The sequence below is a fragment of the Capricornis sumatraensis genome, chromosome 20 (assembly GCF_032405125.1).
Source record: "Capricornis sumatraensis isolate serow.1 chromosome 20, serow.2, whole genome shotgun sequence".
In the NCBI taxonomy this organism is placed as follows: domain Eukaryota; kingdom Metazoa; phylum Chordata; class Mammalia; order Artiodactyla; family Bovidae; genus Capricornis; species Capricornis sumatraensis.
The window spans coordinates 49,455,751-49,481,356 of NC_091088.1; the positions used below are offsets into that span (position 1 = coordinate 49,455,751).

Genomic DNA, 25,606 nt, shown 5'->3' on the forward strand with positions numbered 1-25,606 from the left:
TCCTCAAAAGTACCAAATTGAGCCCCTTTCTATAAATATCCTTCTGGTTTTTGTTTTTTCTTTTTAACATTTTGGCCATGCTCTGCGGCATGTGGGATCTAGCTCCCTGATCAGGGATAGAACCCATGCCCTCTGCATTGGAAGCAGGGAGTCTTAACCAATGGACCGCCAAGGGAAGTCCCCTGCTTGTGTGTTTTGTGTCTAGTTTATATAAATAGGCTGGGTCAGGCCTGCGGGGAAAGATGTGAGCTGATGGAGTAGGAAGACGGTTCCTGGGGCCCCAGGACTCACTTGCTGATGCCCTCGAAGGAGGCCTCCCTGCAGATGCTGCCGCTGTCGGTGTTGACGCCGCGCTGGGGAGAGAGACGGAGAGTGAGGGCAAAGGCCTGCCACACGGGGCCTTGTGGGACTGGGTAAGGACCGGGAGCCCCCACCCTGGCCCAGCCAACCCATCCCTTCCTGAAAGGCCAGGCCCCAGCAGAAGGGCAACCCTCCTTTCTTTGCTGTAGCTTGAAAAGCAGAGGAAACCAAGGTCTCCTCAGTCCAAGCACTTTGCTGACCCCGGCTCGGGCTGCCTGGGACCACCTCCGACCACAAGCCCCCACCCCCAAGCCTGGCCCATCTCCCTTGCACACGTGTGTGCACAAACACTCCTCACAGACAGTGTCCCACGAACACTGTCAAATCTGACCCTGCCAGAGATGCCCGTGTGACCCGACTCGGGAGGGATGGGACTTTCCCGGTGACACTGGGACTCTGCTACATTCCTCTCCTTTCCCTAATTGTAAGGAGACTCCAAGTAGAACTCAGACGGGGAAGGAGAGAAAACAAAAGACTCAGAGGAAAATGTGCTGTCCCCAGAGAGGCCAGGCCTTTTAAATCCCCCTTTAATTCTTCCTCAAGACCTTCAGGTGGATGTCTGATTGCGTCCCTCCAAATAAAACACACTGGACCCCCTGTGACCACAATCTTAACTTCTCTTCTCAGCCATCAAAACAGCAGCGTGGAAAAAAGAGACCATGCGAAGTGCTAACAAAAATAACCTAGAAAAAACTGTTCCTGTAAAAATCAATTAACAAAGGAGAGAAGGGTCACTTTCTGTACACTCTTCATATTGGAAGCTCCCCAAGGCTGAAGAAGCGCATGAAGGCAGGCTTCTTCTCGGAGCCATTTCACAGCCCCAGCATTCCCACCCCGCTGGGGGGCACTGTGCACTCCTGCCAGCCGCAGGCTGCCGCAGGTCCTCTATCATTCGGCCCCCCGGGTCCAAAATCTGATGCCACACAGCCCAGCACCTTCATGGGCTGATGCGAAGGGTGTGTTTTTCCAACTTCTATCAACAATGAAGGAGACACAGGGTGGAAGCAAATTGATAAACAAACCCCGAGAGCTCAATCTGACCCAACTATATCCTCTAGTCGGGTTTTAACTCTTGGAGCACGCACGGTGCCTCGTCCACAGTGGCCTCAGGACAGGACGCGGCTCAAGGCAACTGGAGAACGGAGGGTGTGATCCTGGACTCGACTGGTAACCCAGACCAAGGTGTCACTACTGATCACCAGTGATTGCTGTTCTCGGGTTTCCATCCCACCCCAGGGCCCTGACCTCTGCAGAGTCAAGCGGCTCCCCAGAGCCCCTCTCCATACACAGACGCTGCCTGGTCCTTCAAAACCAGCCACTTACCAAAGTGAGGAGCACAGAGGGGCTCCGGGATGTCAGAACACTGGCGATCTGAAAGGTCAGAAAGAAAACATCCACTTTAGTGCCACCGCATGAAGCCTAATGGAGGTGACGTACCGGGGTTATTAAGGGCTGACAACTCACACTGATCAAGCACATCCTTCAAAAGGGAACCTTATAGAGAATAAGGACTTCAGAAAGCCACGGAGCTATCAGGGGGCAGAGAAGGGTTCAAGCTTAAACCTGGCATGCTTCCCCATGTGCTGCCCAGCTTCTGGGACCCACATGGACCCCAACTCCAAACAGCCAGACCCACCTACCCGCCAAGGGCAGCACCCCTGTTCATTTGCCTGGTTCCTTGCAAAAGACCCATTCCAGCCAGCTCTTAGGCACCGGACCCACCCGGCTCTGGTCCCCTGGGTGGACACCCGCCTCCCAGCCCCCATTCATCTCCTTGACCACATGGACTCAGCCACTCCCGACCCCACATCCTTGCACTCCATCCCTTCCATGGCCCACTCAGGCCCTTGATTGCTGGCTGCTTCCTAACCAACCCCCTTGAACCACCCCACCCCCATCCCTGCCACGTAGGCTCATCCCCATGCCTGTGCCTGGGCTCTCACCACTGCCTGGCACACTTTCCCCCATCTTAGCTGCTTCCGCAATTTGTACTCAAAACTTAGGTCCCCGCCCCCCTCCCAGGCAGATCGGTTCACTCCCTCCTCTACTGCCCCCTAACAGCCCTCATTCCCCTGGCAACATGCCCATCACACTGCATCGGCCATGACACCCAAGGTGCCTGCCACTCTAGTGGGACCACCTGCTTCCTCTCCTGGCTCCACCCCTCAGTCCACTCTGCATCTTGGCCACGGCAGCTCCCACTGCATTTGAGCCCCCTCCCCACGCTCCCACCCTAAACTCTGACACTCTGACACAGGGTGAGAGTGAGAGGGATTTGCTTGTTGTTTCAACTGCTTTATGGAGCCATCACTGACATATTCTACGCTGCACATTATTTGAAGCTCATGTTTTGATAAGCTTTGACGTATGTAATATATATGCTTTTTAATACTGAGAGGCTCCCAGAGAAAATCTGGAAGATACTGAAAACTATAAAAAAATATAAAATACACCTACAAAACCATCCCCTGAGACTTTTTTTACCTCTGCACATAAAAACAGATCTGTAATGACGTCTGGATCATATGAAGTTACACGCTTCGCTTATTTCCTGTCATTAAATATTCTTCAAACGTGCCATTTTTACCAGTCACTACCGAGGGGGATGGTAAACGTCCAGGGAGACCTCGATTATGGCCTGCGTCAGTCACTGCAGACTCATCTCATGTAACCTCCCATGAAGCTAGCGCTGCAAATTCAGGGTTCACTAGTGAAAAAGCTTAAGGGGTACTTCCTGGTGATCCCAGAACCTGCCTTGAAATGCAGGGGATGTGGGCTCAATCCCTGGTCAGGAAACTAAGATCCCACCCACATGCTGCAGAGCAACAAAGCCCATGAGCCATAACTACTGGGCCTGCGCACTCCAGAGCCCTCGCGCCACAGCCAGAGGGTCCATGCACCACAGAGAAGACTCTGCATGACACGGTGAGGATCCTGTGTGCTGCAACCAAGATCAGATGCAGCCAAATAAAGAAACGCTGCGCGCACACATGCTCAGTTGCTCAGTCGATTCCAACTCTCTGACCCCAGGGACTGTAGCCTGCCAGGCTCCTCTGGGATTTCCCAGGCAAGGATACTTGAGTTGGTTGCCATTTCCTTCTGCAGGGGATCTTCCCGACCCCGGGATCAAACCCGCATCTCTTCCCACATCTCTTGCATGGACACGTGGATGCTTTACCACTGAGCCTCCTGGGAAGCCCCAAAATAAACAGTAAAATACAATAAAAAACTTAAGACTTCATCTGCCCAGGTCCACCAGTTAAAAGACAGCAGAGCGCAGAGCTGCGCCGTGTCCTAGTCTCTTAACAGAGCTGGCATAGTTTATTTACTCATTCCTCTGTGGGCACTTACATTATTTCTAATGATTATTATAAATCACGACGATGGACATCCTGGTAGAGTCTTTATTTCTTTAAAATAAATTACCTTAAAAATAAGGCTTTCTTTAAAAAAAAAAAAACTGATTTAGGGAAACTGCTGTCTGACAAGCCCCACGCTTTGTCAAGATTTTGATGAGTCCCAGATGTGTACCAACAACCCTCCCACCAACGCTCCATCTCCCCAGGCCCTCCTCGTTTGCTCAGTAACTGCTCTGAGAATGACTGAAGCCCGGCCCTGGAGCTGCACGCCCCACAGCACGCTGAGTCACTGACACTCCCCAGGCCCTCCTTGAGGAGGGGGCGGCTCATTAGAAGGAACCGGAGCCGTGCTTGTCGGCCCTGCGTGTGTTGTTACGGCGACTGAAGGGTCTACATTCATCAGCGTGGAGCGGGTCTGTCAATTGCTGCGGCAGAGCCAGAGCGCAAGCAGGCACTTGGGGATTGTAGGCGCTATTGTCCTTGGGAGAGGGGAGGAGGATGACAAATGTGCTGGCTGCTGGTTTTCTTCTCAGCTACGACTCAGGATATGCCGGTGGGGGGGTAATGGAGGAGAAGGAGCAGACGGATGGAGGAGGTCTGACGTGGAGGGCCAGGCGTCTGATGGTCCTGGCAGGACAGCGTCTTTTATTGATCACGACCTCTTGAGTGGGCTCTGCTTACTTCTGCGGCTGCGAAACCTCCCCAAGCTGGGCAGTTGCATCCGCCCTTCCCCGTGGAGACCCATTACCGCTACACCCTCATCAGCACACCCTGATTCCACGCCTCTGAAATTAAGGTGGCGGGAGGCAGCTATGCGTCACCAGAGGGAAATGCCACTCCACATACAGGATGACACAGCTCCGGCCACACGGGGCCTCGTTTCCATGGAGCAGTGGTCACTGGGGACCCACCAGCTCTCACAAACCAGTGCTGTTAAACACCCCTGCCTTGCTTCACGCCACAGCACCTGTTTCCCAGGTAGTCTGGCCTCTCCGGCAGGTTGAGGTGGACAGCAAACACAGAATGCTTCAGAGCCCTGTGGACAAGGATCCTTCCCTGGGGACAGCCAGAGGCTTCCCTCTTGCACCCTCGCACCCAAGGCTTCCACCAGGCCTGCTGGCCACTCTTCAAGGGTGACGATCCAGAAAAGGGGGCCGGATGATCCTGGACCAGTGCTGTCAAAACAAGCTCCTACTGCTCCAGGAAGCTGGGTTCACTGTGCAAAAAGCAAAGCTTTTTAAAAAAAAACCTTTTTCATGGCAGTCTGAAACAGGGCTGCACAATGGTTTTTCAATGCAGCAATGCCTTTAAAATTTTCAAATCGTTCCCAAAATTTAAATGTGGGGAATGACCACAAACAACGTGGATGTGCATCAGCTCATGAACAACTGGGCATCCGGTAACCTGGGGCCAGCGGTCCCACAGAGCGATCGGGGGCACACCACTCCCTGATGCCTTTACCCACTGAGGTGGGGAGACGGGGGCTATCGCCACTGGGCTGCCACCAGGGTCTCTTATATCCGCGTCAGTGACCTTGGCAACACCCATCTGGTGCCACAAAAGAGGACACAAGACTTGCCCTGTGCCAGGCCAGCGCCCATCACCAGGGACACAGCCTCTGCACTGCACCTTGATGGCAATGCCTACCCCTTCTCGAGGTTTTCCTGAGCCCCACCCTCTCAGGGGAGCCACCGTTCACTCGACCTTCTCAATAATTACACTCAGGATCACTGATAGGAGGAGGGGAACTAGGCAGCCAGGCTTGCTACATCAGCCACCTGCATGTGGTATCGAGTGACAGGCCACGGCCTGGGGTGGGGGCTTCCTGCCTTCTTGCAGAGGAGACAAGTGTCAGTTGCTTCCTGTCTGTGATTTGTGCAGACGGCCAAGGCTGTCTGAGGGCTAGATGGAGCCGAGCTTCATAGAACCGGCCCAACACAAAGGGCTTCCTGTCACTGTCCGTGACAGAGCAGCCCCGGGCACCTCGAGTGCCTCCCAGCTCAGGTGTCTGTACTTTGGTTGGGCTCCAACTCAAGCCACAGAAAATCCAAGGCACTTGGGAGCCTTGTCAGCTCTACAGGCGTGTCCAGCAGTGCCCGCTCACTTCTGACAGGGCACAGGTGGGGGTGGAGGGTGCGCCTCTGGGGTCCACAGGCTCTGAGGTCACATCCAAGTCTGGTACTCCACACTGGTGGGGCTGCGGATGAGGCCCTTCACTGCTTGGAGCCTTGGCCTCCTCCTCTAATCAGGGTGAGACTCTGGCCCCCACAGCACAGGGTGGAGGGAGGAGGGAATCTGTGAGCTACTGAGGTTCCTAGAACCCGCAGCTGTTGCCGCAGAGTGAAGCACCTGTCCCCCAGTCCACAGGAGCCCTCGTTTCCAGTAAGATCCACAGCAGTAACAGGCACGACAAAGCCGATGACACAGATGATGGGGGGCCCTGCAGAAAGCTCCCTGCTCTCAACTCCACTGACGCCTTCACTGAAGATTCTGCTCCCTAAACACACACTCAAAATGAGCTGGTCTATGGGGCTGTAATCCTAGACCATCATTACAGGCTTCCCTGTCCTGACACTCGAGACCTCTTCTGTTTTACCTCATCAAGAGGCCAGTTCTCCTTCTCCCCAGAAATCACAGTGTAAGTGGGACTGAGTTCGCTCTCTTCCTGCCACTGCCCACCTCCTGGCCATAGAAGCAAAACCATCAGATTGTGGCTGGGAGGCTCTAAGTCAGTGGGCTGAGCCCCAGGGCCCGACCCAGGCTGTCCACCTCCAGGTTTCACACCCAGGAGACCCAGAAGGTCAAGGTCCCAAAGGGCAATAATGTTACAATGCAGTTTACAAAGGCAGGAGGGACACACCCACCAAAGGAGAGGATCTAAGCATGGGCACCTCCCCCTGCTCTAACAGCAGTGGAAGTTGGGGCAACCCCTTCCGATTGCCTGGACTGGGGACAGATTCAGAGCCCCGGGAAGACAGCTGCATCCCTATCCTGGCCACACACTACTGGCCAAGCACACTGGGAAGAAGGTTAAAGCTGCGGGGAGTTCCCTGGTGGCCTAATGGTGAGGATTCCATGCTTTCACTGCCGTGACCCGGGTTCCATCCTTAGTTTGGGAACTAAGATCCCGCAAACTGTGTGACACAGCCAATAATTAAAAGTACAGCCAGGGGACCTCCAAGTCCACCCCGCCCCACAGGCCTCTGGCAGCCTGGGGCTTTTCTGACAGTAGCATCTGCAGCTGATGAGGGCCTGCGAGAGGGCCTTCCGACACGTGAAGGCCCAGCCGAGCCTGATCAGACCTTCGCAGAGAAAGCCTCCCCCGAGCAGATCAGCAGCCACCTCCCAGGTACCAGACACTTCTGGCACTGCTAAGGGAGCTGGTGGCTGGCCCATGCTGTCCCGAGATGTCAAGCCAGGCTGCGGCAGGGGGAGGGTCGGCCACTACTGACCTCGTCTGTGTACTGGACGTCATCCACGGCGTACTTCTCCTTGAAGTGCTCCTTGGAGTGGATCCTCAAAAGAAGCACAAGGAAGGCCAGGGTCAGGGTTTGGTCTTGGCTGGGCCCCGGCTGCCTTTCCACCCCCAAGTCTAGGGCCCATTCCTACCCCATCCAGCACTTGGCACCAAGCCAGTCTGCCCAACACAGACTCGGGGAGCGGGGGCAAAGGACATTGGGCCACAGAGAGACCGCTGAACCCCGCCTGCCTCCCTCCACCCCTCCCAGCCAACCTCTGCTCTTCTTTTGAGTCTGTGACCCTCGCTGCTTGCAGCAAGTAGCTGCGGACGGCCCTCCCTCCACCCGCCAGGGAGAGTCCACGGGGCAGCCCGCCAGCACACCCTACTCTTTGGGGAGTGAAATAAGCTGCCTCCCAGGCCCCCACGGAGCCTCTTTAAAAGAAAGTTTAAAAATTAAAAATTAACATTTTAAAGAAGTCAATAACAGTATTACTCACTGTGATGAGAAACACTCAAGCTTACTCATCGTCCCTAAAAAATCATCTGGTGAGAAGACAAAGACCCAGAGTGGAGGTAGCTGAGTCGCCCCTGCCCACCTCATGGTCACGTGTGTGGTCATGGCTGTGCTGGGCAGGGCTGGCGGGTCCAGCAAGCACCACCCCCACCCCCCAGCCTCTTGGTGGGAAAATGAATCAATGTCACTGCTGGTGACACAGCTCACATCAAGAGCATTAGCCACCCAGGAGAAGGGTGTCCAACCCAAGTCTAGTCTCACACACACACACTGTCCTGTGCCATCCCATGCCTGGGCACTGCACCAGCTTCGGGGGTTCACCCTTCTCCTGCCTGCGATGTGTGGTACTCTAGTCACCAAGTGTCAGCTCCAAAGGAGGCCTCAGAGGAACCAGCAGATGGCTTTTAGAGTGTGTTTCCTGGGCTCTCAAGGATGAGCAGACAGGCAGGGGGAGGTGCCAAGGACAGTGTGCCTGGGAGGATACGGCACGGGGGATAAGGGAGAGAGGGCACTTGGAGACGACCGCCTCTGAGAGCAAGCCCCACATACCTCCAAGGTACCAACATCACTACCCAGAAAACAGACTCCCAGCCCCTCTCTGAGTGAGAATTTTCCTTCCATCCAAACAGGCATCCCAGACCAGACTGTGGCCAGGAAACACAGAGCATGATCCAGGGACAGACAGGTGGCCTTGGGGATTAGCAGAAGGGCACTCACAGCCCCAGGGGGCCTGCTGGGCTGGGGAGACAGTGGTCCCTGGCAATGGGCAGCTCCATGTTCCAGAACCCTCTTTGCTTCACCTCCCTTCTGGCTTCTCTGATGTGGGCACTGGGTGTCAGGCTCCCATCATTAATTAAACTTGCACGATCCAATTGCATCAGCTTCTGTGGTTGAGACAGGACTCAAAGGTAAACGGCCAAAGTCTGGTGCCTCCGTTAGCACCGACCATAGCAGCTACATGGGGCAGGAACTGATGACAAGCACCCCGCGTGGACACTGAAGGCCCTGGTTCCAAGGCTTACTGCCAAGAGCTTGCTGACCCTCTGCTACCAAGGGGTGACACTCTTAGCACAGCTGACCCTGCAGCCACACACAGAAGCACAGGCCAGAAGGGCAAAGAGTAGGACCTTGGTGTTATCACCATGTTCCTGCTAACTGCTGTGACTCCAGCCCCAGCTAAGGACAGACACTCAACATCCTCGGTGGGTCCCCAGTTCATCCATGGGCCCCCATCACTCCATCTGCTCCAGCTGTGACAGGCATCAAAAGCAAACTCCCAAAAGAGTCAGGAAGAGCTAAGGGCCTGCTTCCGAGGCCGGCCTTGATGATCCGACAGAGGGTCATCTCGGCCATCAGCCTGTACACCGACCTTCTCATCTCACCTCTTGTCGGGGACCCTAACCCCCCAAGGTCTTCCAAGCCATCTTGCCAAGGGACACCTCAGGAACCGTGCTCCTGCTGGCCCTGCCCGGGTGCAGGGCTGGGCTGGGGGGTGGGGTGGGGTGGCTCTTGGCAATCAGGATTCAGCAGAAACCCAGGGGACTTGAGGCCTGGGAACATCTCCATGTATTCAGCCTGAGGTCAAGGTTTTAACAGGGAGGAACCGGTGGAGTAGGGCAGAGGAGGGAGTGAAGGAGAGAGAAGCACAGGCAGCTGCGACCCCATGGGCGGCCCAGGGCTGTGTGCTTGCCTGTCCAGCCCTCACCTACCAGCGATGAGCCACTCCACTTGCCACGGGAGCCAAAGCCCCGAGGGGCCAGCCAGCCCACGGGAGAGCCAGATGCTGCTGCTCCGATGCCCAGGAGGAAGCGAGCCCAGGAGTCAGCCCCACCAAACGCCCTCGGCCCACCTCAACAAGCCCAGAGTGCACGTGGGCCTCAAGGGCCCTGAGTCACCCAACTAGCCACAGGCCTGGCTTTCAGCAGGAATAACCAACTGCATCTTCTCTGGCACTTAGCATGCCATTTCTTCCTAAAGGACAGGGATAGTTAAGTTTGAATAGTACTTATTTTTCATGTTTTGGGGCCAATTCTAGTAAAAATCATTTAAATGGCACCGTAAGAGATAAGTGTGCAGGCCACCATGTCAAGCCAGCCACCAGAGGGATTCATAGGAGAAGGATTGGTACATCTACCCAAGCCCTGCAGGAGAGGTCATTGGGCAACTCCATGCCCACTGAGCGCTGGGCTGGCCGCGGCCACACAGAGAGGTGCTTGTTGCCCTGACTGCAGTCTGGAGCCCAGCAGAGCAGCTCTGGCCAGATCCCGTCATACGGGAGATCCAAGTGGCAGCAACTGGATGCGAGAGACTGGGCCAGCAAGGAAGCCAACCCCACCCCAGAAACTCTCCCTTCAAAAGGAAGGGGCAACCTGAATCTCCCACAACATTGTTAATCAGCTATACCTCAATGCAAAATATTTTTGGTATTAAAAATTAATAATAAAAAAATTAAAATAAAAAAAATTTACAGAAAAGGAAGGGGAAGCTCTGGCAGGAGAGAGGAGGCAGGGCCCCCCTCAAAGGGGTTCACATCTTCAGGAAGGACCCGGTGTCTGCAGTCCCGGCCCATGCAGGCCTTCTCTTCTCCACTGGCAGCTGGGCCCAGCAAGCTACAGGGGAGGCCTCTCCTAGAACTCAGGGTCTGGGCGGGCGTGGTGAGTGCCAACACCCTGTGCGGGGCCTCCCCTGAGAAGGAAACTTTCAACTAACGCCCATGGGGCAGACACAGTGGAACCCTCTAGAAAATGAAACTTCCAAGCACAGGTCTAGCTGGCAAGCTGACCACCTGCATGTGGCTAACGAACCAGTAACAGGGCCGAATTACAGCCATCAGCATCCACATCCAGGGGCTGGAGCCTGCCTGCAGCTGTTCTCCTGCTCACGGCCCAGCACCCCGCACCAGCTCCGGAATGAAGGGGGCAACCATGTCGGGGTTCTGTTAGCTTGAGAGAGAAGAGCAGGCCTCTCCAGAGTGCGGGTCACTGATCCTGGGGGCAGGGCGGCGCTTCTCAGAGAGGCTGGTGTCAGGAGCAAAGGTGATGGAGAGGAGCCCGGCTGAGTGTCCCGGCAAAAGCCCTCGCCAGGCCTCAGGCTGCCTGGGGTCAGGTTCCTCACGAACCGCCTGGGCTCAGAGCCAAAGGAACTCCCTTGGTCTTCCTCCTCTGGGAGGCCTGCACCCGTCATCACTACCCTGAAGACAGGGGAGCCAGGACCAGGCCACCAGACAGACTGAGGCAGCCATCATCCTGTGACCCAGCTGTGTGTATGGGGTGGGGAGCAGGGGCTGTGAAAACACCCCACACACCCCATATACGCACCACACCACGACCACACAACACACACACACTGCACCACACATACTATGCCGCACCCCACTCCCACGCCATCCACCCTACACACACATACACACACCACCCCACACACATACTACACCACATATACCCCCTATACACCCTGCACACAGACCCACACACATCACACACACCACACACGCTGCAGACGCATCACACACACCACACACACTGCAGACACATCACACACGCCAGAGCACACAGTACACACACGTCAATTCCCACACCAGGAAGTGCCACGTGCAGAGCCTCAGCCCCAGACACAGCTCCCTCCTCCCTACAAAGCCCAGGCCAGCCACACTCTCTCACGTTCAAGCCGGAGGTCTCAGCCAGGGGTGGGAGCAGAACACAGCCAGGCTGCCGAGGTCCTAGAAGGGGTCCCCCAACCGGGACCAGAGTTGCTCACCCTTCATCCGTGCTGAAGCTTCCCCAGGGTGCCAATCTCCCATCTGCTCAGAGGACCCCAGACACCCCGGGGGCCAAAACTGCCATCAGCTGAGCCGGATTCTGACAGAAATGACAGGAAACACTCTCACATCAAAAAAAAAAAACCCACCAGACTTGAACAAGCAAAAATGCCAAATAAAAACAAAATAGAAGCTACCACATTCCCGTCCCCACAACGGCCTGGGGTGAGGAACAGCCTGAGCCCCCACCTCCCGTGGGCCCCTCACATCTTGAAGCCTTGATGACAGGACAGGCTGTTTATACAGGAAGCAGCAAATGTGAAGATGGGGGTGCTGTTTCCCTGGGCGACTTCGGATTGCAGTATCTGCCAGCAGGATTTTCAAAAGCCATCAGAGAAAGACTCAGAAGGAAGCTGAGGAGCTGAAGGTCAAACGTTCAGGCTGGTGAGTTTTGATTTCAAAGGCGAGGTAATCCTGCCAGCCTCGCTCCTGCCCTATTGATCAGGAGTGTCTGATCAGCTCTGCACATCAGATCCAGTTGCTCCCCACTCCAGCCCCAGACAGCCCGCCCCTTCCACTGCCCTGTCCCCGACTTGTCGCCTTCTCTCCCAAAGGCTTGGGACACACAGACTAGTAGAAGGTCACACCAGAGCAGGGGGAGGGAAAGGCCGGATGTGGTAGGCACAGAGGGGAGCCAGGTCTGCCAGAGACAAGGGGATAGCTCTCTGCTGCAGAGCCAGAATGCCCCTGGAGACTGGCCTGCTCTGTCTGGCCTGCCCAGACCACCTGGAGCCTTCCCGACACGGAGACGCACCTGGCAGACCCATCTGTATCCTCCAAAATCCGCACCACACAGTCAGTTGCCCTGGCAAAGCAGGGACAGATTAGAGAAGAACTTCTTAACTGCAGCTCTGAAACGCAGCCATGGTCAAAGTGCAGATCATGCCTGTATTACTGGAGACTACGCTCTAGAACAGGCAGCCGCTGATGGCTGCGCCCTGACCAGTCAGGCCCGGAGTTTTAAACCCTCGTGCTGGGACGTCCCTGGTGGTCCAATGGTTAAGACTTGGCGCTTCCACTTCAGGGGACAAGGGCTAGATCCCTAGTCGGGGAGCTAGATCCCGCATGTCATGCCAAGCAGCCAAAACAAAATCCCCCAAATGCCATTTGGTTGTGGCGAGGCAGGGTGAGACCTGCTCAGCTGTTTGGAAGATCCCTAGGGCAGGAGCCACGCCCTGGAGGATGTCTACCCTACCCTGTGGACAGGCACTCTCTGACTTCTGGCAAGAGTCAGCCCTGTGTAAGCAGCATCAGTGGTCAGAAGTGGGGACACCCTTAGAGCTCCGCCACGCTTCCTGATGGAAACTCACCACTGTCCACACCGACGTCTCATGGGGCTGCGTCTCTGATGCTATAGGCATCTCAGCACACCTGGGGCCAAGAGGCAGGGCCACAGGGAGGCTGAGAGGGCGGGCAGGCCAAGGCCATGGAGGCTGCCCAGGCACAGGGGCCTCAGACATGCTACTGGCAGGAAGGGCTGAGGCTACAGCTCTGTGATCACCTCAGGATGCAGGGAGGGCTCTGGGAGAATCTTCTCACACAGACCAGATCTAAACTCTCACCAGGAAACTCCTACAGTCCCCAGGGCTTTGTGACAAGCCACCCTGACCCGTAGGGGAGTAAAAAACCATGTATCACACCCACAGACCCTGAAGGTCAGGGCTCGGGACAGAGTCCCAAGAGGGCCGAGGCTCCAGCGGGTGGTGCTGGCTGGCAGCCGCTCGGGGCCCTCCACACAGGTGAGTCTGGGTTCCTCACCACTGGCAGCTGGGCTCGAGGAGCAGGAGCCTGGTGAAAACTACAGCATAATTTACAGTCTAGCCTCAGAAGTCACAGGCTTCCCTGGTGGCTCAGATGGTAAAGAATCCGCCTGCCATGCAGAAGACTTGGGTTCAACTCCTGGGTTGGGTAGATCCCTTGGAGAAGAGAATGGCCATCCAGTCTAGTACTCTCGCCTGGGAAATCCCGTGGACAGAGGAGTCTGGAGGGCTACAGTCCATGGGGTCACAAAAAGTCAGATACAACTGAGCGACTAACACTCACTTCTCTCAGAAGTCACACAGTGACCCAGCCACGTTTATGCACTGAGGCTGTGACCCAGGTCCTGACCGAGTCAGGCAGGAGGGAAACGAGTCCAACTCTCCATAGGGAATGGCCATAAATACTGTGGACGTTATAAGCTGCCTGTCCCCAGCATCCTCACTGCCTCGCTCCAGTGTCATAGCGCAGTGACCATCCCACAGTGTAACCACCGCACAGTGGCTAACAGACTAAAGCCCCGGCAATGCCTCGTGAGTGGCCTCATGGCTGTTCCACAGATAAGGCATCAGAGGCGCCAACAGTGGTCAGACCCGCTTCCCGGAGAAGCCCACTGAGGCCGAGGGGCTCTGCCCTGGCCCTCTGCACAGATGCCTCGTCATTCAAACCAGCCACAGACCTGCCAGCCTACCTGACAATGAGCGTTGGGACCAGGAGGCAGTGAAGGCTGCAATTTGTACATTAGCCCAGAATAAGCACTCTCCTGGCAGAAATGACACGCTAGAAGGTGGAGAGCATCTAGCGGAATCCTCTGATCGCCTCAAGCATGCCCAGTTAAGTAGGGCCTCCGCCTCAGCACCTCGGAGCCGGCAGGAATGGCTCCTGGGAGCAGTGGATGTGGCCAAGGGTCCTGGCGCTAGCAGACACCCCAGATGATGAGTGTGGCAGCCTCTTAGCCTCACCCAGGCCTCTGGCCTCAAGAGCATGACCCTGTCTCCCAGCTAAGCCACCAGAGGCAGGGCCTACACCCTCAGCCCCTCATGGCTTAGCCCAGAGGCCGGCACATGGGAGGCATGCTGTGACAGCATGCGATCCGTAACAGGCCTCAGAGAAGGACCCCAGGCTGTCCTCCCTGACCAGAGCCAACCCCAGCACACCAGCGTGGGGCCACCTCCCATGGACGCTACACAAGAGTGATGGTCCCCCCTACCCAGAGCCAAGGCCTCAGGCATCTCAACACAGCCGGGAATCCGGAATCTCAGTATTAACAAACAGCACCTCCAAACAAACGTGAAAACGGTCTGCGGCTCCGGCTCTGACACTCCTTCCCATCCAAGGGCACAGGGCTCTGGCCCAGAGCAGGCTGTTAATATGCTTGCCCGCTAACCCTTGCCCCTTGCTAACCCTTCCCCATTGCCACTCATAGCAGGCCCTGCCCCAACCCCCAGCCAGCCAGCCAGTGGTCAGCAGGCATGGTCACAGCCCCAGATTGCTCCTTACTTTCCCATCCAGGTGGCATGGCTGGGAGGAAGCCTGGGCACGAACAGAGTCGACGTCCCGGTGTCCACGTCGATCACGCCGTAGCAGCCTGGTTCAGTGACACCAAATGCCCAGTGAAAGAAGGACTCCTGTGGTGGGAACAAGAACCCAGGTCACCCAGTCAGCAGGACAGAAACCTAAAGCACAAGGAGAGAGGTGGAGGGTCTGGCTGAGTACCTTCCTTCCCATACCCCAGAGAGTCGGCTTGGGCTCACCGGCTCTTAAAATCTGACCTCAGTCTCGCACCGCCCTGCACCTCAGCACTGTGCCCCCCTCCAACCAACTGCCGTCTTCTCCTTCCTCCTGGCTGGCTGCTCGGACCCCGCTTCATGCCCATGTCCCAGCCCTACCCGCCACCCCCACCTCCGCTGCCACATCCCTCAGGTCCCAGACGGGACAGGTTAAGACACGGGTGCCCACGAGCATCACAGATCTGGCAACGCCCTACCCGCATCCCCGTCCCTCCCCACCTCTCTGCCACCCCCACTGCCTGCAGGCAGGCAAGGTGCCACCTTGACTTAAGACGCCCAGGCTGGGCATCTGCTCAGAAGCGGATTCCTCCATTTAAGACTTCTTCCTTCCTTCTCCCGCCCCCGGGGCAGCTGATGACTCCAGTGTTTAGCATTAAACACGGAGCTAAAATATCGTTGTAAAGGTATGAAGTGGAGGAGGCGCTCTTCTAAAATTAACCTTGCATAAAACATCAGTAAGGGAGCCAACAGCTGAATTTAGGAGATTGGTTTTTAAACCGCAGACTATGGAAACCTCAAGAAGCATCAGGACGAGGCAGAGAAAACTTATTTAGACCTCCACATCTCCAGCAACCCGGGGACGGCAGGAACGAAGAGGCAGAGGGAAGCCCTCCAGTAGGAGACACTTCCCATGGAAGATGCTGCGTGCGCCACAGCTCCCAGCAGTGGATCTGGGCCTGAGCCCCGCAGGGTGGACACTGTCTAGCTGCGGAGGCCACGCCTTGCTGCCCAATCTCCATGCTCAGCTCCTTCCCATTCCCCTGCTTGCTCCCTGACCTGGATGCTCGACAGCCATGTCCTCTAGGCCTTGCCTGGCCCCAGGGAGTTCCCAGTGCGTCAGACCCCTGCTCTGGGAGACTTGGAGTCAGCAGATGGGTTCTAATTAATCCCAGCTCCCCCTCTGGCATTGCCCTCTGAGTCTGATTCCTCATGTGTAAAGTTGGGCCAGCCTAGGGCCCCCTGGGTGAGCCTCTGATGACTGTCCTGTTCCTGTCCCCGGGAACTGAGTGATGCCAGAGACCATCACGTCCAGGCTGGCTTTCTACAGCTTGGCCCCCACAGCCATCCCCCAGGGCTCTAGAACCTTGCGGAGCCCCTGGATCGCTTCCCAGGGGAGGAAACCAAACCCAAGGCGTCAGCACTGGCGAAGCTGGGATGAATGCCGGGGCGCTGGACTCCTGCTAAGACCCTGCTCCCACGCCTCCTCCTCCCAGGACCTCTGCAGCGCCAGTCCATTCTTGCTGCGGGAAAATCTGGTGGCAGGAACTCAGCCCTCCCCATCAGCACCTCTCCCGGCCCAGGGAAGGCTGCCCAGTCCCGCCTCTGGGGTCCAATCCTGTGGATACCATCACCCCCACTTAGAACACCCAACCCCAGCTCCACCTGTCAGAATGCATGCTGACCTTCAGGACCCACACCCAATACTGCCTCCTCCAGGAAGCCTTGCCTGCTTGCTCCCCAGGAACATCATCCCCCTGTACTCTGATCTGAGAGAGCTGAGGCTGATTGGTGACAGCTCTGCCCTCTGGAGTGGGGGCCCCCTTGGGGACCTCAGCCTTGGCCTGCCTTACCCACCGGGCCTGATGCTGGAGGAGGGCAGACGGCCCACAGGAGGCCCAGTGCACGCCCAGAGAGGGAAGCTGCCGGCAGGGCTCACCTGACGGAAGAGCACCCCGGTGTCGGTGCAGTAGCGCTGCGTCTCCTCGCCACCCTGCAGCACCACCGCGGAGCCCGCCTGCACCGCTGGGTTCTTCCGCAGCCGCTCACACAGGCGCTGCCTGTTCAGCGCGAAGAGTGCCAGTGGCACCTTCAGAGTTTCGTTCCCCAGCCAAAATGAGGGTCTGCAAAGACACGAGCAGGCTTCTGTTAGCACCGCCAGGCACGTGCCCTATGCACAGTCTGGGGCGGCTGCAGGGCCCAGCCTGGCACCGCACCCCCATTAGTACGTGGCAGGCTGATCCAAGCTCGACCTGCATGTGACTCAGAAACAGCTCCTTGCCGGGCTGCTGGTGGACCACAGGGGCTGTCAACCACACCCTCCCCTCCTGGCCCTGAGCGCCAGACAAGTGGGATGAGGGGCAGCTGGGTCTGTTTAACCAGTAGACAGATGAGCCCACAGAGGGCAACGCTATAACGGTGCCCAGACACATCCCCTACCCACCAGTTCCTGCCCTCAAGGAGCTTCCCATCCATGTGAGATTTGGCCCAGACGACACTAGAGCCCTGCCCACGTGTCTGCAGGCTGCATCTTCTCTGTAGGTCACAGACCCGGCAGCCCGGGCTGTTTCTCACCTGAGCTGGGACACCCTCCTGTCCTCAACACACACACACACACACACACGTGCGGCACTCAGCACCAGGCACTGAGCCGAACCAGGCCTGTATGTGCCAAATGACTGAGGGAGAACCATGACCAGATGGACCTGGAAGTTGCGGCCTTTGGGCTGAGATGTCCCCTCCACCTGGGCGTAACCTGCGCTACTCCTCATGTTTCTCCCCACCCTCCCAATCCCGAGTTGCTCCAGCATCAATTTTCCCCTCTGGGGACCATTCTCAGCATTCAGATGCACAGGAACCTCACCCATCTTTAAAATAAGTAAAAATACGCCCCTTGACCCCCACACCCACCAGCATCTACTTCTCTCTCTGTGCAACAAAATCCTCTGAAGAGTCGTTCCCCATGTCCTGGCCACCCCAGTGCACTTAGAGCCCAGTGCAGACTTCCTCCCAGCCACAAGGTGCTGAGGTGGGCCACACAGGCATCATACTCTTCCCTAAACCCCAAGAACACTCCCACCTGGGACCTTCTTGTTCCCCGTAAGGAACACCCTCTCCCAGTGCTGACCAGGTTCATGTTCTCACTTCATCCAGGCCTCTGCAGAAATACCCCCTCTTCCCCGAAGCTTTTCCAACAACCCCACCCAAACCTAGCCCCTGCTCTCTTCCCACCTCTCCAGAGCACGCATCACTGTCTAACAGTATATGTTTACTTGCTGGTTGTCTCCCCGGGTAAGATGTAAGCTCCATGAAGGAGGGGACCACCTCCTTCCAGGCCCCTAAAACAGTGCTGCATGCGTGCTGAGTCACCTCAGTCGTGTCCAACTCTTTGCGACCCCGTGGACTGTAGCCCACCGGGCTCCTCTGTCCATGGGATTCTCCAAGCAAGAATACTGGAGAAGGGTTGCCATGCCCTCCTCCAGGGGATCTTCCACACCCAGGGATCGAGCCCAGGTCTGTTACATCTCCTGCATTGGCAGGGTTTTTTTTTTTATCACTGGCGTCACCTGGGAAGCCCAAAACAGCGCTGTGTGAATGACTAAATGGAGGAAGGGCAGTCCCAGCGAGTGGGCTGGTGGCCAGCAAGGTCGGGGCCAGGGGGCAGGAGTTAGGCAGGGGCATGTGACCTGTGTGGAGGGAGGCCCTGCAGGCTCTCTGGCCAGTGGAAGTCCAGGAGGGCAGGGACAGCCCAGAGAGAGGGGGCGCTGCCTGGGGCTGCAATGAGAGACGGTGGTCACGGGCAAGGTCCGCCTCTGTCTGCTAGAACGGAAACCCCACGAGCCCAGAGAGCTGGGTCTGCCCTGGTCCGAGCTGCTCCACATCACGCTCTGTGCTGGGCATGTGGCAAGTGCTTAATAAAGATTTGCTGAGTGAGCACCTGTCACAGCGTGGGGCCACCCACACAGCTGTGCGAAGTTGCCACATCAGCCCCAGAGGGGAAGGGAGCCCCACCCTTAGACCAGCCTGGCCAGGAAGGGTAGAGAGGTCCTGCCCACCCCAACGTGCTGACGGGACTAGAGCCTCCCTGGGCACAGCCCTTCCTGACCCTCCCAGGAGGGTGGACACAAGGGGCCAGGGTTTCCTCCCAGCCAGACCACTCGCCTGCCATGCTCAGCACCAGGATGAAAGGAAGGGGTGACTGCTCACAAACAGGCCAGCATCCCAGCTGGCCGTGCTGTCAGGAACTGAAAGTGCAGCTGCCAGCACCCCTGCAGAGTCCCCTGTGCTCCCCCATTTTTTCCCCTCACTCAGCAAAGCCCATGGGGTGGGCTCAGGAAAGAGCCTCGTCTCTCTGGACTCACCACAGCACAGAAGGGGCAGCACCGCTGCAGAGGCCCCGGCCAAAGCTGCCTAGACCCGTGCACACTCAACAGCACCAGTGCCTAAAAATGCCCAGCCTCGGCCCCCAGCCTGCACAGCCCATCCCCTCCCCACCTCCCTCCTTAAACACACCAGGTAACAGTTCCCGGGGTGGCTCAGTGGTAAAGAATCCGCCTGTGATACAGAAGACGTGAGCTCGCTCCCTGGGTTGGGAAGCTCCCCTGGAGAAGGAAATGGCAACCCACTCCAATATTCTTGCCTGGAAAATCCCAAGGAAGGAACAGCCTGGTGGGCTACAGTCCATGGGGTCGCTAAAGAGTCGGACATGACTTAGCAACGAAACAACAACAAAGCCAGCTGACTGCATCCCTGGATCCCTGGAACCTGGAAGGCTCTCAGAAGGGCTAGGCGTCATCTGATCTGGGCTTCCTTGGTGGCTCAAACGGTAAAGAATCCACCCACAATGTGGGAGACCTGGGTTCGATCCCTGGGTTGGGAAGATCCCCCTGGAGAATGGAACGGCTACCCACTCCAGTATTCTGGCCTGGAGAATTCCATGGACGGAGAAGCCTGTAAGGCTAGTCTGTGGGGTTGAAAAGAGTCGGACGCAACTGAGCGACTTTCACTTCATCTTATCCAGAACTTTCTGAGAGACCTAAACTCCTCAGGGCACCTGGACAGGAGTTTTCTGGCCCAAGGGCCGAGCAGTCCAGGTCAAGACAGGAAACTCGACAAGCTACCCTCCCTGGGAGCATGAGCTGCTGCAGCAAAGGAAATCGACAATACTACCTAATCCTGCATGGGCTCAGCCAGAACAGAGAAAGGCAGCCTGGCCAGAGCCCCCAGGCAGGCCAACGGCTGCAGTCATTTATTACTGCAGGGCATCCCAGAATCCAGGGGTATAGAGACATGCCCTTTGATTTCTCATGGCATAAACCAACCCTCAGAGAGAACATTGGGCCCAGAGCCATCACAGGTGGCTTCTCCCTGCAAGTTCAGCAAAAGCAGCCTAATAAAATATCCCCACCTGGTTTCTGCTGGAGCTTTTGCTAACTGGCATCTGGAATTTAAAAGGCAAAAGCCAGGTCATCTCCAAGTCCAAGTGTAAATAAGGCACACTTTACTGCAGGCAGCCAAGGGCACGGGCAATGCCCAGGGGAGATAGTAGGGGCTAGCAGATAAAGACTCCAGGGTATCAAAGAGACCCACAGAACAAGCTTTAGCCCTCATGGGCCAGCCCTGTCAACAGCCAGTGACCTGCCCCTATGGAAGGTGTGACACTGATGCCCAGAAAAACCTCTCCTGTCCCCCAATTCAGTACCAAGCCACCTCTCCTTTCCCTCAATGGCTACCTGCTGGGTTCTCACCCAAGGGATTAATGCACAGAGTTTACAGACTCCACCTACTTGAATGGGAAAAAAAAAAAGTTATATATTTTCTCTAACCTCTCTTTCAAATTAACATTTTCTTCAGTTATTAACATAAGCAAAAAAAAAACAACAGTATCAGCAGTGCATGAATCTATCAACAGAAATCAGAAGTATTTTCATGTCACCTTATTGATGTCACCACATCTCATGAGTACCACTTTTACTCATCACTACTTCAACATTAAGGTTAGACCTGCTGCTTTTACTATTTAATGTGTTAATAAAGAAGCATATATTACTATACCACAAATTTGTTTCCTAACATCTTAGTAACTGTGTTCCTATATAATTGGTTCTCCTTGTGAAGTGAAGTGAAGTCCCTCAGTCGTGCCCGACTTTTTGCGACCCCATGGACAGTAGCCTGCACCAAGCTCCTCCGTCCATGGGATTTTCCAGGCTAGAGTACTGGAGTGGGTTGCCATTTCCTTCTCCAGGGAATCTTCCCCACCCAGGGATCAAACCCTGGTCTCTCGCATTGCAGACAGACGCTTTACCGTCTGAGCCACCAGGGAAGTCCTCCTCTGTGATTTATTTCATCATGTTGTTGTTGTTTCGTCGCTCAGTCGTGTCCGACTCTTTGCAACCCCATGGACTACAGCATGCCAGGCTCCTATGATGATGGGATTTCCCAGGCAAGAATACTGGAGTAGATTGCCATTTCCTTCTCCAGGGGACCTTCCCGACCCAGGGATTGAACCTGCATCTTCTGCACTGGCAGGCGGATTCTTCACTGAGCCACCTGGGAATCATGCTGGGAGGGATAAAAAGGTCTCATGGATGCCCATGGGGTCCACAGCATGGATGAGGACAACATCCTTGCCCTGTGATATGACACCACTTCTGAATGGGGCCATGCTGCTAAGCTCCCAGCAAGAGAGGCCAGCCAAAGACCAGCCTAATTCCTCAGCCACAGCCTCCGGCTCAGGCCAGACACTGAACCCTCTGGCTGACTGACAGCAAGGCCAGCCATCTCACCCTGGCTGAAGGGGCCTCCCAGCAGCTGGCTGGCATCTCCCACCCTGCCTACCCTTCTCCTGAGGAGGGCCAGCAGGACTAAGCACACCCAGGGACCTGTGTGGAGGCAGACGAGGGCTGAGAAAGGGCCTGGGAGGGCAAAGGGGCACTCATTGGCCAGTCTGCCTCCCACGGACCCACCCCTCACCCCAGCCCCCAAGGTCAGCCCATTGTCTCTTCTCCAAGAGCACAAGGTTCATATCAGGGTGGAGACAGGCTCTGATTCAGAATCTAACTCCTCCAGATACTTGCTCTCCAGAAATGCTGACTCTGGTGTGACCTATGAACCCACAGGGACACATCCAGGACAGCTCACCTGCTGCTCCTCGCTGGGCAAAAGCCTTCTGGGCAGCAGCCCCTCCACCCCAAGTGTCACTCACAGAGTTAAAGATATTCCTTCATCCTGTTCAGAGTTCTGTCCCCACTCCCACCCACGGCTCCCTTCCTCAATTTCTGAGGGCTCCATGGAACACAGGATGGCATCCTGGACCAATATAGAGAAATCATTAGGTACCATGTCACCCAGAACCAATCACAAGGTGGCCACAGGGCCCTAGAGACACACACTGAAGTAGTCCCTGGGCTTAAGGATGCCAGCAGAGGCATGAAGGGGGAGCAACCCCTCACCTGATCACTATACTATGTGCAGGCATGCAGATGCAGAAAAGCATCCTGCCAGCAGGGAAAAACTGGGATTCTCTGAAGTTCTGAGAAGGAAGCTTTGACTGGATGTCCAAATCGGGGAGGTGGTGGGGGGAAGGAGGTCAGGAAAGGCTTCTGGGAGGTACCTCCTGAGCTGAGCCTGCAAGTATGAGAACAAAATGTGAGAGGATGAGGGCGGTCCAGGGCAAGCCAGTGAGTGGGCAGAGGGAGGAGGAGAAAGGAAAAAGCCGTGAGGGGTACCGACACAGCAGCTCTCGCTACAGCAGAGCAGTTTCACCTCTGTCCATGCAAAGCTTGACTCAAGGAGACACCTTCCACCACATGTCATGGGATTGGGGCGGGGTGGGGTGGGGTGTGGAGGTGACTTCACAGCAGACCCTCTGGGGGCTGTGGAACCCTGTCTCAATCTTGAAGTCCTCGCCCAGGCTGGTAGGACAAACACGATCAACCCTGAAACACTCCTCAGAGTAGCAGTTCAAGTTTCCAGCTGAACCTGAGATGCTAACTTAAGGCTTCCACTGCTCCCCAAATCACATGGAGCACAAACAAGCACCTCAGCCTCCTGGCCTCCCCAGGCCCAGGATCTGGAAGGACTCTTGTTTAGTCGCTAAGTCGTGCCCAATTCTTTGAGACCCCATAGACTGTAGCCCACCAGGCTCCATGGGATTTCCCAGGCAAGAATACTGGAGTGGGTTGCTATTTCCTTCTCCAGGAGACCTTCCCAATGCAGGGAGCAAATCCACATCTCCTGAACTGGCAGGTGGATTCTTTACCACTGAGCCACCAGGGTTCAGGGAGGACTCTATAGGCAACCAAATTCAACTCCTGGGGAGCCTGTGGCTATGACTTGGTGGTGCGGTGCCTCATTATGCCTGATGCTCTGATATGCCCTGAGTATGTCTGGGGACCTTGAAGAACTATAATGACAGCAGTAAAGCCATTCTTCAAGGTCCCCAGACATACTAGGTCACAGCTTTGCTGGAAACGCACTCAAAGCCTCTTCCACCTAAGGAAGTTGCTGGGTTCCAAGTGTCCAGCAGGGCAACCAATACCAGCCTGGGGTGGTTCTTGCCAAGGAGGGCCTCTAGAGCTCTGGAAGCTACCTCTCAGGTCTCCCTTCTAATTACACACCTCTCCAAGCCCTCTGTCACTCAGTTTTTACTGCACATGGCCCAGAGAATCAGCTTTGCTATAAAGGCCTTCCCTCCAGGATTCAGCCAGCTCTAGGCTCACGCCCATCCAATCACCAGCCTGGCTCATTGTACCTTTGGTAGCACAGCAGACCTCAAACCAGCATGGAGCCCTGAACCCAAATGTAGCAACCAGAACTCCCTGTGACCACATAGTGGCCCAGATACAGTGGTGTCAGAACCACATCTGGGTGGCCTGCACCTACCACTCACTCTGCTCTTTAAGACAGGGTCACAGGCTGGGTTCAAGGATCTGACCCTGGATTCCATGACGTTCACGTGAGACTTAGCAAGCAGTTATCTGCCTGAGGGTTACTCAAGGACTAGCAAAAATGCCATCCGGGGAGTGAAGCCCACCCACACTCTCCCCTGAGCTCAGAACCCATGCCAGTCCAAGGCACTCATCAAGACTAGAGGCAGACAGATGGATGACATATACACGGGTGGCCTGTGAATGCCTAAGGGTAGGCCCAGTACACTTCTGGAATACAGCAAGAGCCTATTACATGTTTGATTTGTATGTCCTAAGCTCTCCCAACCTCGAGGGCCAACTAAGGGGGCCATTTTCTGTTGCCATTCTCCCCACCTTCCAAAGAGAGACACCCATTTAGCCCACCATTCTGATCTCAGTTCTGGCCTAGCCTCTAAGGCAATGACTTTGCTCTCTCTACCACACCCCCTTCCAGCCCCAGCATCTCCAGGCCCAGGTCTTACCCTGAACTCACACATAGCTCAGAAGATAGTTATCTAAAAAGCAGATCTGAGCAGATTAAAACCCTTGGAATGTTCCAGTCCCTTAGGACAAAGTCTAGAAAAGCCAGCTGGGACACCATGCCTTCCTGTACAGGGACACACTCCATTGTCCCCTGTTCCCAGAACACTCTCAACCTTTGGAATGTTCCTTCATCTGGGACACTCCTCAATGCTTCAGTGGGCCCATCTGTCCACACTTCCTTCCACTAGGGCCACTCACCATTCTTCTATTGAGCAGAATTTATGAGGCATGTGTGCAAGGCAAATGAGGCCCAGTGGTGAAGGAGACAAAGGCCCTGACCTCACTCTAAATGGAGAGAAGACAAGAACAGGTTCGTTGGGTTTTTTGGGTTTTCTTTAAGGTACTATATTATTTACCAAGTGGTGCTAAGAGTGGGAAAGGTGCTTAAGAGAAGGCTTCTCTGAGGAGGTCCCATCTGAGCCCTGAAGGAAGAATGGAGTTGCTAGTGGAATAGCGAGGGGAGAGAATTCCAAGGCCATCTCAAATGCTGCCTCTTCCCCGGATCCCCAGGTCCCCAGCACCCTGGCAACGCCGCCTTCCCATCGGAGTTCCGTGACTGAACGCGAGCGTGGATCCGAGACCCAACTCGGCCGCACAGTGGGGACGCCACACACGCGGGTGGGGCCTGAGCGCCACGGCGGCCCTGAGGGCAATGGGCAGCGGCCAGGGAGGGGACTCGCAGCCAGACGCCCAGCCCTCGGAGGACCGACCCGTGCAAAGAAGCGCGCTGCCCACGGCCACACTGCACGCCCGGCGGGGACGCGGCTTGGCAGCGCGGGGCTCTCAGCCGCTGTCCAATCGGCAGGCCCAAGGCCCCCCGCTCCGCGCCGCCGGCCAAGGGCCAGGGACAGCGGCAGCACTCACCCGGTGGCCGCCGCCATGCTTCCCCAGCTCCAGCGTCACGTGAAGTGGGGCGTCAGCTGAGCCCGACCAGGTGCCCCTCCGGGGGAGGCGGGACTGGATGGGCGGGGCCAGGGCGGGGCTGAATGGGCGGAGCCGGGAGCCCCTGTCCAGTCCCCTCCGGCGAAGCGCTCCCCACGACGCGGAGGGGCGGAGCCCTGGAGGGAGGTGGAGAATCTGTCTGGTCGCCCGTCTCTTGCTGCCGGCGACGGGTGCGGCTGGGGTGCGGAGAGAGGCCTTTTCAGAATAGAACCGAACATACCCAAGGCAGTGAATACCTTGATTCTGCCCTTGACCCGACGTCCCAGCCTGCCCAGGGGGAAAGACACCTTGAGAGAGGAGCCTCTGACCCAGTCTAGTAACAGGCAGAGGTGACGGTGGTTGGCTTAAGAAGGGAAATGGCTTGAGCAAAGGCCAGGGCAATTGAAGTAACCTAAAAGTTCAGTGTCCAGGAAAGAGGGGAGGTGCAGCCTCAGAG

General features: G+C 56.2%; 1 protein-coding gene across 3 annotated transcripts in view; it reads right to left on the minus strand.

Moving 5' to 3' along the window:
- The window catches only part of PEPD (peptidase D), a 117,553-nt gene extending 92,387 nt beyond the window's left edge, over positions 1-25,166 (minus strand). For 2 of the 3 annotated variants that reach the window (XM_068992152.1, XM_068992151.1), the window contains exons 1-6: positions 25,093-25,166; positions 16,716-16,899; positions 14,769-14,896; positions 7,172-7,235; positions 1,684-1,731; positions 292-353 (exon numbers count right to left, since the gene is read on the minus strand). In XM_068992152.1, coding sequence (XP_068848253.1) covers positions 292-353; positions 1,684-1,731; positions 7,172-7,235; positions 14,769-14,896; positions 16,716-16,899; positions 25,093-25,109 — 503 coding nt within the window. In that variant the 5' untranslated portion in view covers positions 25,110-25,166. The remainder of the gene's footprint in view (positions 1-291; positions 354-1,683; positions 1,732-7,171; positions 7,236-14,768; positions 14,897-16,715; positions 16,900-25,092) is intronic. The other variant, XM_068992153.1, reaches the window with a different exon arrangement.
- Positions 25,167-25,606: the final 440 nt, after the last annotated feature.